Consider the following 12269-nt stretch of genomic DNA (forward strand, 5'->3'; position numbering starts at 1 on the left):
CTAACCTCTCCGGCCCCCAGCCTCAGAGACGGCCCGGCACCCGCCTCCTCGACTCCCTAATAGAAAGCCGCTAAAGGCTCCTGGGATTTTTTAAAAATTCTAACTGTGAGTCCCCCTAACAGATGGTCTCTTCAGCTGCGGTCCGGCAGCAACAGATTCTCTTTACTCCTCCCTGTGGACCTGCGAGTATTTCCCACGCACGTAAAGGCTCCAAACCTCAGTCTCCAAGTCCCAGACCCACGGCTCCCATCTCTCCCACGTGAAGGCTGCACCTCCAACGCTACGGAGGGGACGGAGACCGTCTGCCATGCGCTCCCCAAGCCTCGCTCCTTCTGAGCTCAGAAGTCAGTGTCGGCCTCCCCTCTGCCCCCCTCCCCATGTCTGGGGGAGCACGGCTGCTTCCTCTTCCCTGACAGGCTCAGCCCTGCACCTGAGCTGGGCTCCGCTCTCTCTGGAATCCTCTCCTCCTCCTAGCTCTCTCCCCCTCTGACCGCGAACGCGCTCTCACTTTCCCTCAGCCCAACTCCTTGAAGGAGCAATCTATATCCTCCGCCTTCATTTCCGACTTCCTCTAGTTTGTGGTTTCCATCCCCAGAACTCTTTTGAAACGGCATTCTTAAAAATCACCAATGACCTCCTATTTGCCAAATCCAACGGCTTTCTTAGACTTAATCTTTCTTGCACTTCTGACGTCAGCGGTCTCTCTTTCTCTCTGCGTTTCTTTTCCTCAGCAACATCATTCAATCCCAAGGCTTTAACCATCATGGCGGACGGTATTTCTCTTAGTGCAAGGCTTTCTGCAGACCTCAAATCCAACTGCCTGCTGGTCACCTCCACCTGGGCACCCCAGCGTGGCCTCAGCTCCCCCCTTCCCCTCCATATCCCAGGGCTAGTGATTTTATTTCTGAAGAGTCTTTTGTGGGTGCCTCTGACTCCTATTCCATTTACAATTCAAGTGAACCATTTCTGGCCTGGCCTATGACAGTAGGTTCCTAACGGGTCTCCCTGTACTCCACTAAACTGGCTAACTTACAGTTTGCTTTACCACTTGTTTCTGGTCATGAGAAGACAAACACCAGAAATACCTATCCATCGCTCGTTTTCACGTCCCCTTTCTGAGAAATACGCACTTTTCTGTATTTACATTTTTTTCAAGATAACCACGTGCTGCATTCTTAATCAGAAACACACAAATTAGGGCCCATTCTCAGACCAGCCTCAGTCAGATCTAAAAAACAAGACGAAACAGAGATAGGGAGCAACAGCTACCATTCTGGGGCCCTTGACAGGGAGGGACAGGATTCCGGGCAGGTGCCGACTGGCCATGTGAGTGCTGGCCAAACGGGAGGGCGTCCTGTAGAGAGGAAACAGCTCTGCCCAGAGCCCACGTACACTTGACACAGGGCACCAAGCCCTTGTGCCTCCCACCCAGCCCCTCAACTCCCACCCACCACGAGGGGCCCATTCAAACGCTTGTCCCACCATAAAGCCCTTCCCAGTCTCCCGAACCCATCTTGCTCCCCTCCTCAAAGCCCTGGAGCAAAAACACTTCTTACGCCATAGTTTGGGTTTTTTTTTTTTTTCCTAGCTTGGGTTTTTGATGTTGATGTGTTTATCTTTTCCCCACTATTAAATCTGACGCTCGCTGCGGTCACAGCCTGCGACTCACTTCTCTCTGCATTTCTCGGGGCGCCTGGCACACGGCCTCAAGATGGGGGTCCTCAACGGCTCTGGCTCAGGTCCTCTCTGCCGTGAACCTGACAGTCTTCGGCCCCTTTTAAACGTCACGGTCTTACTCTGATCCCCCAGGCAGATCCCAGAAGGATTAAGACAAGTTTGAATCGTCTTCCTCTAGCTCCTGACTGGATCACAAAACCATGATGTGGTTGCCCTGCCGGGAGTCTTGGCCCAGGGTGATGTTATGAGAATAAATGTGAGGGTGACAGCGGGCCTTCTGAATTGACTTTTCACAAATGGGAACGTCTACAAACTAACTTTGCCTTTTGTTGGCTTTAACTTCGATCACCGGCGCTCTGAGGCGAGTACGTCCAGGCGTGGGCTCGTTTGCTTACTCACTGCACAGCTACCGAGAGCCTTCCACGGTCCTGGCCCTGTGCGCAGAGCCCAGGGAAGGACAGTGAGCAAGACGGACAGGAGGACACAGACAAGAAGACAAGCGATGATTACCGCCTTGGAGAAGCGCTCTGAAGGAAAGAAGGGGCGCCGTGACCAAGAACAGTGGGTCAGCACTTCAAGCAGAGGACGGCCTCGTGGTGACATTCAAGCCGGGACCTGAGGGCCGAGCAGGAGCCGCCCAGGCAAAGGGCCAGGGAAGACACTGGCAGGTGGGAGGGCGGGGGGGATTTTCCAGGAACTCTGAGGCCAGCGTGGCTGCAGGCAGACTCCCGGGCCCTGGCGCACAGGACAGGGAGTTCGACGTCACAGGCAGGGTTGTAAGCAGGACGCTAAGAGGCCAGGCCCTGGTCGATGACCTAACGTCTGATCTCCCGGCAGCTCTGTTCTCTGCGTATTGCTTTTAGAAGCTGTAACACTTTGAAGGGCAGAACCTTACTTCTTTATGGAAAACAGCCCTGGTGATGGGCTCGTGACAGAAGTTAAGAGAAAGCAAAGAGGCCTAAGAAAGTGATGGTTCTCAGCCAAAAGTTTTATGGGGATGGGACTTCCCCGGCGGTCCAGTGGTTAGGACTCTGTGCTTTCACTGCAGGGGGCATGGGTTCGATCCCCGGTCGGGGAACTAAGTTCCCGCAAGCCGCGGGGCGCGGCCAAAAAAAAAAAAAGTTTTATGGGGAAATTTAGTACAAGAAGCATTTGTGAATTCAGGGATGCCTGAAGGTCTTGGGATGTGAAAGTCAAGGGTCTGCTGTCAAGCAGTGTTTCTCAGCCTGAGCGCTGCTGACACCTGGGGCCAGCTCACTCCGTGCTGTGGGCCTGTTCTGTGGACTGTAGGACGTTTAGCAGCGTCCCTGGCCTGTACCCACTAGATTCCAGTACCCCCCACCTTGCCCTTGTGTTGTGATGGTCACAACGTCTCCAGACATTGCCAAATGTCCCCTGGGAGGCAAGACTGCCACCAGCTGAGAACCGCCGCTGATAAAGATGCAGTGAAACAAACACACTCCCGATGGAAACTTCCAATAAACCTCAGTGAAAAAGACCCTCTACGAACGTGACAAGGAGGTTAATTAGGGATCAACTACTGGCAGTTACGAGCAGAAATGAGTCATCACATCTGCCTTGGGTTGTTGCTATGTTTTAGTTCTGAGGCAAGCACTCCGGGCCTGGTGGTGCTGCAGGGAATCCCATAGGGAAACATACGGCTTCTCCACCTTCCCGGCCGGAGTTAAACCCTCCTTACTTCCAGTAACGGGGATCAGTAGGGACCAATACCAAGGAGAAGAGCACGACGCAGGAAGCAGACCTGAGCTGAGCCACAGGCCGGGTGGAAGGCAGTTGTGACGCAGAAGGAAACGGGGGAGTGAACTGCTCTTCTGTTTGTTAGGGGACAGTTCTGTGGGGACAGCCTGCAGGGAGGCATGACCAAAAGTGGTGAAACAGAACCCTGCTGTGGTCTCAATAAAGAAGGCTATGCAAACCGAGCTTCCTCGTTCTGGACTCTTCCCCTGTGGCTGAAGTGCAGAAGACACAGTCCCTGTCCCTTGGGGTGGCTGACCCGCTCCCCTGTGCTCGAGGGGGTTCAGTGCAGCGTTCCCACGGCCTCACCCACAGGTGTGCATGAGGCAGGGGTCACGGGCACCTTTCAACGGCTTCCCCAACGACAGCTGTCAAAGGAAACAGAAGGTGGCAGAGATGTGGAAGCAACAACTAGGGTTTCAGGCCGGGAGACAAGCCCTCTTTCCTTCGAAAGCACCCGCGTCGATCTTCCGCGAGACTGGCCGGCGGAAGGAAGCCTCAGCAGTTATCCTTATGTAGGCAGTGACCCCCTTCTTCCTCTATTTTGATCCCACGACCCCTTCAGTCCCGAGCCACTCGTGGTACCCATAAATGGGGAAACAGACACGCCTGTTCTGAGATCACTTATGGGGGGGATGCATGGGCCTAAACGTCCGGCACTATCCTTGAGAGAGTTTGTCATCCGAGTCTCCTGCGAGGCTCGTCTGCCCATCACACACACACACAGTTTATGCAGAAGAATGCAGGCTAAGGCAAACACCCCCGACACCCAGGAGGGGCGGGAACTCCCAACAGGGCACCGCAGAGGTAGGGAGAGGCTTGGTGCTGGGAATGCCCGGGTTACGGGCTGACGCACCGCTCAGGGTCATGGTCTCCCAAGGCAGGCAGAGCAGGTGCCGCCCACATCGTGCTGAGCAGCACGTGCGGTAAAGTCCATTCTGCAGCCTCTCTGGGCTCCGTGGGTGGTGCACCTCACACCCTTCTCCTGGTCCCACAGGGGATCAAGAACCATTCTTGCAGGGCGGCAGAGTTAAGGAAACCTCAGGCCAAAGGCGTGTTCTCGGCTCAAACCGAGACCACGAATCCTGGTTAATGCCACCTCATTCTCAGCGCCACCCACCTTCCCCCTGCCTCTCCCTTCACCGGCAGGATAAGAGAATACGAGCAGCTGTTTACGGCCAGTGCCCAGAGTCGGCCCTTGAACACATGCCTCAGACAAAACCAAACACATAGGAGATGGAGGAAAAAATTTTAAAAAAGCAGAACCCACTGAGACCTTTAGGTCTCGCCGCCCCATTTCCTGTGAGCATATGCTGATATGTGAAATTACTGAACAGCTGGAAGCACGAGAAAAGTGGGCACATCAAAGGTTTTCCTTCCCAACACTCAGCTACAGAAATAGCTCATTTCCTCGCCTCTCAGCTTACAGATGTTGTAAGATGACGCAGGAACCGTGGTGACTTTCATGGACAGTGTGGACATGTCATTGCTGATACCAAGAGGAGGCTGTGAGCTGTTACGCAATTCCACTAACGAGAGGGGCATGACCTGATTCATTCCAAGGTTCAAGAAAGACTTCCCGGACTTCCCTGGTGGTGCAGTGGTTAAGAATCCACCTGCTAATGCAGGGGACACGAGTTCGAGCCCTGGTCCGGGAGGATCCCACATGCCGCGGAGCAATGAAGCCCGCGCGCCACAACTACTGAGCCTGCGCTCTAGAGCCCTCAAGCCACAACTACTCAAGCCCACGCACCTCGAGCCCGTGCTCTGCAACAAGAGAAGCCACCGCAATGAGAAGCCCGTGCACCGCAACGAAGAGGAGCCCCCGCTCGCCGCAACTAGAGAAAGCCTGTGCACAGCAACGAAGACCCAACACAGCCAAAAATAAATACATTTATTTAAAAAAAAGAGAAAGACTTCCCTGATAAATTATTCAGGTGAAGGAGGCTCCCTTGGAGCCACAAATGGCACAGACCCAGCAGGAGGACCCTAGTGGGAGGGTTTTTGCCAGATGTTCTCAGAGGTGCTTCCTTACGCGTCACACCACAGCTCTAGAGTCTATGAAGCTGGCAGAAACAGAGCATGGATCCCCAGGCAGGTGCAGAGCAGGGCAGCTGTTGAAGGTTAGGTACTTTCTAGAAAGAGGCCTCTTGCTACTTAAGGCAGGGCTGCCTTTCTCTGGGATACTTGGCAGCAACATGAATCAATCATTTGATTATTCCAGTCCTCCAGCTACTCACCCCAGCAAGGATTCCGTGATGTAACCACGACCAATCTTATATTACACAAAGAAGATAAACTGAGTGTACGTGAGAGGGGTGGGGGTACAGCAGACCCAAGACAGTGAGAAATCAATCATTCTAGTTGTCCTAGTCACAGACTCCACCCAACGGCAACTGAAGGTCTCTGTATGCTTTCTCCGCCTCTTACGCCATCCAAGACTATAAAAGTTGTGCAACTGAAAATTCAGCTGAGAACCGAAGTGGTTTCAAACTGCTGAGGGGGGCAGAACCCAGAGTCAACAGCCGACAGCCTTCATCCATCTGAACTGGCCTCAGTGTGCAAGCGCTAGCAGCCCTGAGACAAAGATAACGAGCGAGCAAGTCCGGTCTCCTTTCTTGACCACTCTCTGATCAACACGTGAAGAGTGAACAAACCTGACCCTCACCATACATTCACCGTGGCTGCTGCTGAAGGGGTTCCCAGACCGCAGCTATGAAAGCCGCTGGCCTCACAAGTGCGGTCCACAGGAAGCAGCGTGCTTCTCCAGAAGCCAAGGGCACTGATGTGGGCACATCTCCAAAAGTAAAACTCACGTAGGGAGAATAGAGCTTCCCGGGCTCTGTGATTTCACCCGCCATTTCCAAAAGCGAGGAAGGGTCCGTTGGTTGCCAAGGTTCCTTCCGTGCACGGGCGGCGGCGACCGCGGCTCCCTAGGAAAAAAACAGACTTCAGCTTTCTGATGGACCTAGACGCGGGCGGAGGGACGGCTACAGAGCCACCCCTTCCCTGTCCTTTAATCACAGCCACTTATGGCCTTATCTGTCAAAAGAGAGCCCGGAGGGAAGGACCTCGCTGTATGATGACACCTGGGTGGTTTCTTCTAACTTTTTCCTGTCTGTGCAGGGCATGTATTCATTACCGCTCAGACTCCAAGTGAGTTAAGGGGCCTCAGACGCCACTAAGAGTCACCCACCACAAGGGTCCCCTTTACCCACTCTGGTTACCCCCCATATAATGCCAGGAACAGCGAGCTCACTACCACACAGGGAAGCCAAGCAACTGTCTGCCTCCTCCGCCTAGAGCAAGGGGCTGGGGGCTTTCCTAGGTCGCCCCCCAACCCAACTCCTTGCCCCAGAGCCTCTCCTTTTTAACGGGGCCTCCACGTCTTCCAATCTGCCTTAGGGCTCTCCACCCTCCAGCCTCCTCCTCTTCCCAAGAGGCCCTCTCCGAGCCTCTCCTCCATTTCTTCCTCCCTCCTGGAGGAGCCCCGAGTCTGGCACGACCCCATTCCATCCCACCCTCCCGCTCCGACACCTGCAGCGAAGCTTGCTCCCGCTGCCGCGGCCGCTGTCTCCGACCCGGGGCTGCTGCCGGCAACAGCTGTCCCGCACCAGCGCCGGCAGCACGCATGCGCCCGCGCCGGGAGCCCACCTTTTTTGTGCGCGCCTCGGGCGGGGCGCACGGCGCTGATTGGGCGCCTCGCGGAGGCGGGACCGGGATTAGGTCCCGGCGGCTGCCGTCTGCGTGGCGGAAGTGGGCGGGGTGCGCTCCCACGCGCATGCGGGAGGGGCGGCCGCCTGCCAGGTGGGAAAGCGGGGTAGGTTGGAAGGGGTGGATCACACCTGCTGGGGACACGTTCGTCGGCGAGGAGTGGGTGTGAACTTGGCCGTCGCGGGACCCCAGTGGTTGTGGGGGTTCGAGAAGAGTAGCCTGTAACTCCTCACAAAGAGGAGGGGATTGAGGCCTTAAGCCTGCCTCACCCGAGAGTGGCCAGGGAGGCCCCGATGGCTTGGGGGGCAGGAAGAGGGAGGACCCGAGCCCAGTGGGGTGGTCGCTGGGAAAAGCGGTTGGAAATAGGTTTAAGACAGGGCTGAGAAGTAACCGTGGGGCGGAGTCTCAGAACTGGGGCGAGTGATGGGAGTTTTGGTGATGAGTCCTGGTGAGTGTGGGGCATCGAGGTTCCGGGTGATGGGGCTGAAGGGACTGGCAGAAAAGGCAGCCCATATTTGGCCCCTTGAGATGCGAGCCCAGGATTGTTTAATCATCTTTCACCAGCCGTGTTCCCCTTCTTGCAAAGGGTTTAAAGTCCGTGTTCTCTGAAGTGTTTGGAAAGGAAGAAGGACAGAGGCTCTTCTGACAGCTTAGCCCCAGGAGGCATTTAGTGAACTGAGAGCCGGGGCTCCCACCCTAAGTGGGAGGAAACTCAGGTGCTGAAATCTTTGCCCTCCCACCCGCAGGCTGCTACCATGAGGTTAAATCAGAACATCTTGCTGCTGGGAAAGAAGGTGGTGCTGGTACCCTACACCCCAGAGCATGTGCCTAGGTAACCATTCCCCTGACATGGGGTGCAAGCCAGCTCTCCAAGGTGCAGCGAGGAGGGTGAGCCTGACTTAACCCAAATCTCAGAGGCTGTTTTCTCTGAGAAGGAGAAACACTGGTGTGAGAAGTAATTGCATACGGGAAAAAGTGAAAACTGAAACAGAGGGCTATGACCTCCCTGGAAGAAGTCATCCATCCCCCTGTTTCTCCCTCCCATCCCCTCAGCTTCCTTTCTGGCCTGTCAGCCAGGAATTCTTTTATGTAAACTACACGTGTGCAAGAAAAAAAAGATACTGTCTTCTAATTATAAATGCGTGTCATTCCTCTGGGGCCAGTGAATAGGCTCAGTTCTTGGAAACTAAATGTCAGCTTGTCAGAAAACTGAGCAGGTGGGTCGTCGTGATGTCTACTGCTTGGAAAGGGCAGGACCGAGTCGCGGGGTGGGACTGTCGTGGGCCAGGTGACGAATGTCTGGTAGACAGGGATACTGGTGCTGTAGGCGTGTGTTCTCTACTTGTGGTCTTCCGTTTGGGGGCTCCTGGTGCCTGGCCTTTGTGGAGATCTGTCCAGCCTTCTTTGCTGAGTTTGGCTTGCCAGGACCTCCCCTGGGGAATTTGAGGAATGTTCGGCTCCAGGCTGCTCCACCGCACTGACCCCTGAGATAGGAGAGGAGGCTGGATGGATAGAACTGCCTCCTGCGGTTTTCTTTAGGACTAGGCTGCCTCTAGTTCTTGGGCCTGTGGCCTTCTACCATAGGAGCCATTATAACTCTTTCTTGGGGTTCTTCTCTAGCCCTCTGTTAGCCCTGGCGGGGGGGTTCTCCCCTCAGCCATCCATTTCTTCATCTCATAAAGCGTCAGACTTAGGCTTCTCAATTTGTCCTGCCTGCCAAAGGCCGACCCTCCGTCCCCGCAGGTACCACGAGTGGATGAAATCAGAGGAGCTGCGGCGTTTGACAGCCTCCGAGCCGCTGACCCTGGAGCAGGAGTATGTGATGCAGCACAGCTGGCAGGAAGATGCAGACAGTGAGAAGTGGAGGCCCCGGGCTGCGCCGGCCACGGGAGGGCTGATTCCAGGGCCTTACCGGGTTCCCACCCTTTGCTGTTCCCAGCCGGAGCCCCTCTGGAGACACAGGAAGTTTGCAAAAAATACTTCGTGAAAAGCTTGGCAGGTGCCTGAAGCCCTCAGGCTGCGACGCCCCCTGAAGCCCTCAGGCTGCGACGCCCCCTGAAGCCCTCAGGCTGCGACGCCCCCTGAAGCCCTCAGGCTGCGACGCCCCCTGAAGCCCTCAGGCTGCGACGCCCCCTGAAGCCCTCAGGCTGCGACGCCCCCTGAAGCCCTCAGGCTGCGACGCCCCCTGAAGCCCTCAGGCTGCGACGCCCCCTGAAGCCCTCAGGCTGCGACGCCCCCTGAAGCAAGTCCCTGTGGCTGACGCTTCCGTCCCCACTCCCTGCACCAGGCATGAAGGGATTTAGAGAAAGGAAAGCATTTGGGGCTCTGGCTGTAAATCCAGGCCCTGCCCCTTGTGCCCCTTGCCACAAGCCCCGTGTGGTTCGTGCTCTCTGAGAATACAGTTGCTGTTTGCAGAAGGCCATCGTCTCCTGCATGAGGCCGATGTAGGCTTTGTAATCAGCTGAAGGAAGTGCTGGCTCCCTTTTCCTGCCCGACTCAGAGACAGTGGTAGTTCTCTGCAGTTCTCTGGCTCGGGTAGGAAGACTGGCCTCCCTGCACTCCTTTGGGGAGTGTAGGTGATAATCCCGTCGCCTCCTTCCTCAGAGTGTACCTTCATCGTGCTGGATGCAGAGAAGTGGCAGGCCCAGCTAGGCACCAGCGAGGAAAGCTGCATGGCGGGAGATGTGAACCTCTTCCTCACGGATCTAGGGGACCCCACCTTGGGGGAGATTGAGGTCATGATTGCAGGTTTGTTCCACCGGGCCCTGCCCTCCATCCCTCTGGTCCTCAGATCCGCTGAACCTGAAGCCACCGAGGCTGTGTAGGCACTCAGAGAGCTCCATGGGCACCTCCGGCCTTGGTGAGCCTAGCACCTGGCTGGGCAGACTGTCACCTGGCACCCTGTTAGCCTTGCGGCTCACCCCTGGTAGTTCATTTTATTCCCATCTTATGCTTAGGTGTGAACTTAACCTTTGGTTTTAGGGTCTTCAAACTGCAGTCTGCCCCATCCTTGGGGTGGACTGGGGACCCTCCCCAAATAAACGATCTTCCCTGGAGCATCTCCCCATGCCGTGGGAGGAGCCCCTCCGGTTTCTGTGTCCATCAGCGTCCTCAGCCTCTTTCTAAGGGGCCGTGTGACTGTCCTCGTGGGGCAGCACACTGAGCCGAAGGGGTCAGTCTGGGGGTCAGGTTGCTGGGTGCCTCTAAGCTGTGCGACCCCGGGCGAGTCACTTAACTTCTCTCGGCCTCTGTCTCCTCATCTGCAGAATGGTACCCATATCTGCAAACTTCCTAGGGGTTGTGAGGATGACGTGAGCCGGGCACGCACTGTCAGTGACTGTTGTCATTCCTCCTAGAGCCCAGCTGCAGGGGCCAGGGCTTGGGCACCGAGGCCGTCCTCATGATGCTGTCTTATGGTAAGGAAGGCCGAGCAGGCTATGTTGGGGAGAAGTGGCCAGGCCCCAGGAGAAGGCGAGGGCGTGTTGGGAGGGAGCCTTCGGGCCTGAGGGTGGAAGCCGGTGACAGGCGTTTCCATCGCGGGCTGGGAAAGGGGGGGCCGAGGGTGCTGGGGAGGTGGGGGAGGGCTTCATCCTGCCGCTCATCCCTCTCTAACCTCTTCTGGGAGGAGTGACCAAGCTAGGTCTGACCAAGTTTGAGGCTAAAATTGGGCAAGGAAATGAACCGAGCATCCGGATGTTCCGAAAGCTTCACTTTGAGCAGGTGAGGATGGTGCCACTGCGAGGGTGAGGCCTGGGTCTGGGCGGGCCCAGTGGCGCTAGGACTTGGGCCTCTAACTTAGTCGGCCCTGCTCTGTCTGGATCACGTAGGTGGCTGTGAGCAGTGTCTTCCAGGAGGTGACGCTCAGACTGACGATGAGTGAGCCGGAGCGGCAGTGGCTTCTCGAGCAGACCGGCCACGTGGAAGAGAAGCCCTACAGAGCTGGGGCGTCGGAGCCCCGCTGACAGCCGGCCTTGCGGACCAGCCACCCCGTGTGGATGGGGGTGTGAGACCAGAGCCCTGCAGCGGGCACACAGGGGGGCCTATGGGGCAGGCTGCTCTGGCCTTGCTGCGCCTGGGACTCTCCTCTTGGGGCCCTTCGGACTCCGGGCTGGACTTGCCTTGGCCTCCCTCTGGCCGGCCTTGTGGCTGAGCCACTCCAGGGCCAGCCCCTCCTCCTGGCCAAAGCTGGACTCAGACTCTTGGAATCTGGAGTGGACGGCATGAATCCACGGGAAGAGGCAGGGTGGAGGTGGAGACGAGGGGGCGCCTGGTGAATGGGCAGGACCTCCCTTTCCCCCGGAGGGCCAGAGGGGCCACCGAGGCTCTGCGGGAGTCAAGCGCACTGCACGCAGCTTGCCCTGTTCTCTCATTGGGCCCGTGTGGAGGTGAGCTGCCAGGAGGGCCGGCCTGCGGCATCTGGTCCGGCGTCGTAGGGACAGGGGAGGGGTAGCTCGGTCCTGTGTCATCCAGCAGAAGCGGGTGGGTGTGACCCCGGGAGGTCTGGAAATAAATGAGCTCGGCCTTGAAGGACAGACAGGTGGCTTGGAAAGTGGGCGAGTGTCCTTGCTCCTTCCTCTTTGGAGCCAGTTTTGAGGGTGGAGTAGGTTAGTTTCGGATGCAGCTGCATGTGGCTGGAGTACCCCCGCTGCCGAGGAAGCTCCGGGCCTCCTCAGTTGCAGGGTGTCCTCCCGAGGGCACCTGCGTCCTCGCTCTCCAGGCCTCTGCCTCTGGGAGCAGCTGCACCTGCGAAGGCCACTAGGGGGTGCCAGAGGCACAGGTTCGGATGATTCGGCTGCTTGGCAACCGGGGCTTAACAGGCAGAGCCGGGCCGGGGTTCCCCACCTCACAGCGAGGGGGACACCCTTTGACTTCTAACCCCGTCTCATGCCCTGTCGTAATCCGGGGTGGCGGTCAAAAGTCAGGCGTGTTTCACTGGTGTCACTGGAGGTGGATCTCGCCAGGGTTGGCCTGGGGCTCTCGGAGGCCGTCTTGGCCAGGGCTTCACGACTGTTCTCCTGACAAGAGACTCTCGAGGACACCTAGGACATTTTCAAGGGGGGGAAACGGTCCCAGGCAAGTTGCGGCACTCGCCCAAGGCCCCAGAGCTTCTGATGGCAGAGCCA

At 57.0% G+C, this 12269-nt stretch overlaps 2 protein-coding genes across 9 annotated transcripts in view; one reads left to right on the forward strand and one right to left on the reverse strand.

Moving 5' to 3' along the window:
• TMEM104 (transmembrane protein 104) overlaps positions 1 to 7076 on the reverse strand; it is a 58100-nt gene extending 51024 nt beyond the window's left edge. For all 3 annotated transcript variants that reach the window (XM_060135198.1, XM_060135197.1, XM_060135199.1), the window contains exons 1-2: positions 6970 to 7076; positions 6249 to 6365 (exon numbers count right to left, since the gene is read on the reverse strand). In XM_060135198.1, the coding sequence (XP_059991181.1) occupies positions 6249 to 6365; positions 6970 to 7065 (213 nt within the window). In that variant the 5' untranslated portion in view covers positions 7066 to 7076. The remainder of the gene's footprint in view (positions 1 to 6248; positions 6366 to 6969) is intronic.
• Positions 7077 to 7192: 116 nt separating this feature from the next.
• Positions 7193 to 11673, forward strand: NAT9 (N-acetyltransferase 9 (putative)). Of its 6 annotated transcripts, none has more exons than XM_060135266.1 (7): positions 7193 to 7239; positions 7893 to 7978; positions 8890 to 8999; positions 9751 to 9894; positions 10503 to 10562; positions 10772 to 10866; positions 10974 to 11673. In XM_060135266.1, the coding sequence occupies exons 2-7, from the start codon at positions 7902 to 7904 to the stop codon at positions 11106 to 11108; spliced, it is 621 nt and encodes a 206-aa protein (XP_059991249.1). In that variant the 5' UTR covers positions 7193 to 7239; positions 7893 to 7901; the 3' UTR covers positions 11109 to 11673. The 6 variants fall into 6 exon arrangements, with proteins under 6 accessions (XP_059991249.1, XP_059991250.1, XP_059991248.1 ...); XM_060135267.1 differs by having other exon boundaries at positions 7203 to 7239; positions 7893 to 8034; XM_060135265.1 differs by lacking the exon at positions 7193 to 7239 and adding an exon at positions 7262 to 7594.
• Positions 11674 to 12269: the final 596 nt, after the last annotated feature.

The sequence above is a fragment of the Lagenorhynchus albirostris genome, chromosome 20 (assembly GCF_949774975.1).
Source record: "Lagenorhynchus albirostris chromosome 20, mLagAlb1.1, whole genome shotgun sequence".
NCBI classification, from domain to species: Eukaryota; Metazoa; Chordata; class Mammalia; order Artiodactyla; family Delphinidae; genus Lagenorhynchus; species Lagenorhynchus albirostris.

What these genes read in the sequence shown, in the direction of transcription:
- NAT9 (XM_060135266.1), top strand. Translation starts at nt 7,902, where the DNA reads ATGAGGTTAAATCAGAACATCTTGCTGCTGGGAAAGAAGGTGGTGCTG. An exon ending in ACCCCAGAGCATGTGCCTAG is followed by an intron (nt 7,979 to 8,889) that starts GTAACCATTCCC and finishes CCGTCCCCGCAG; the next exon opens with GTACCACGAGTGGATGAAAT. An exon ending in GAAAGCTTCACTTTGAGCAG is followed by an intron (nt 10,867 to 10,973) that starts GTGAGGATGGTG and finishes TGGATCACGTAG; the next exon opens with GTGGCTGTGAGCAGTGTCTT.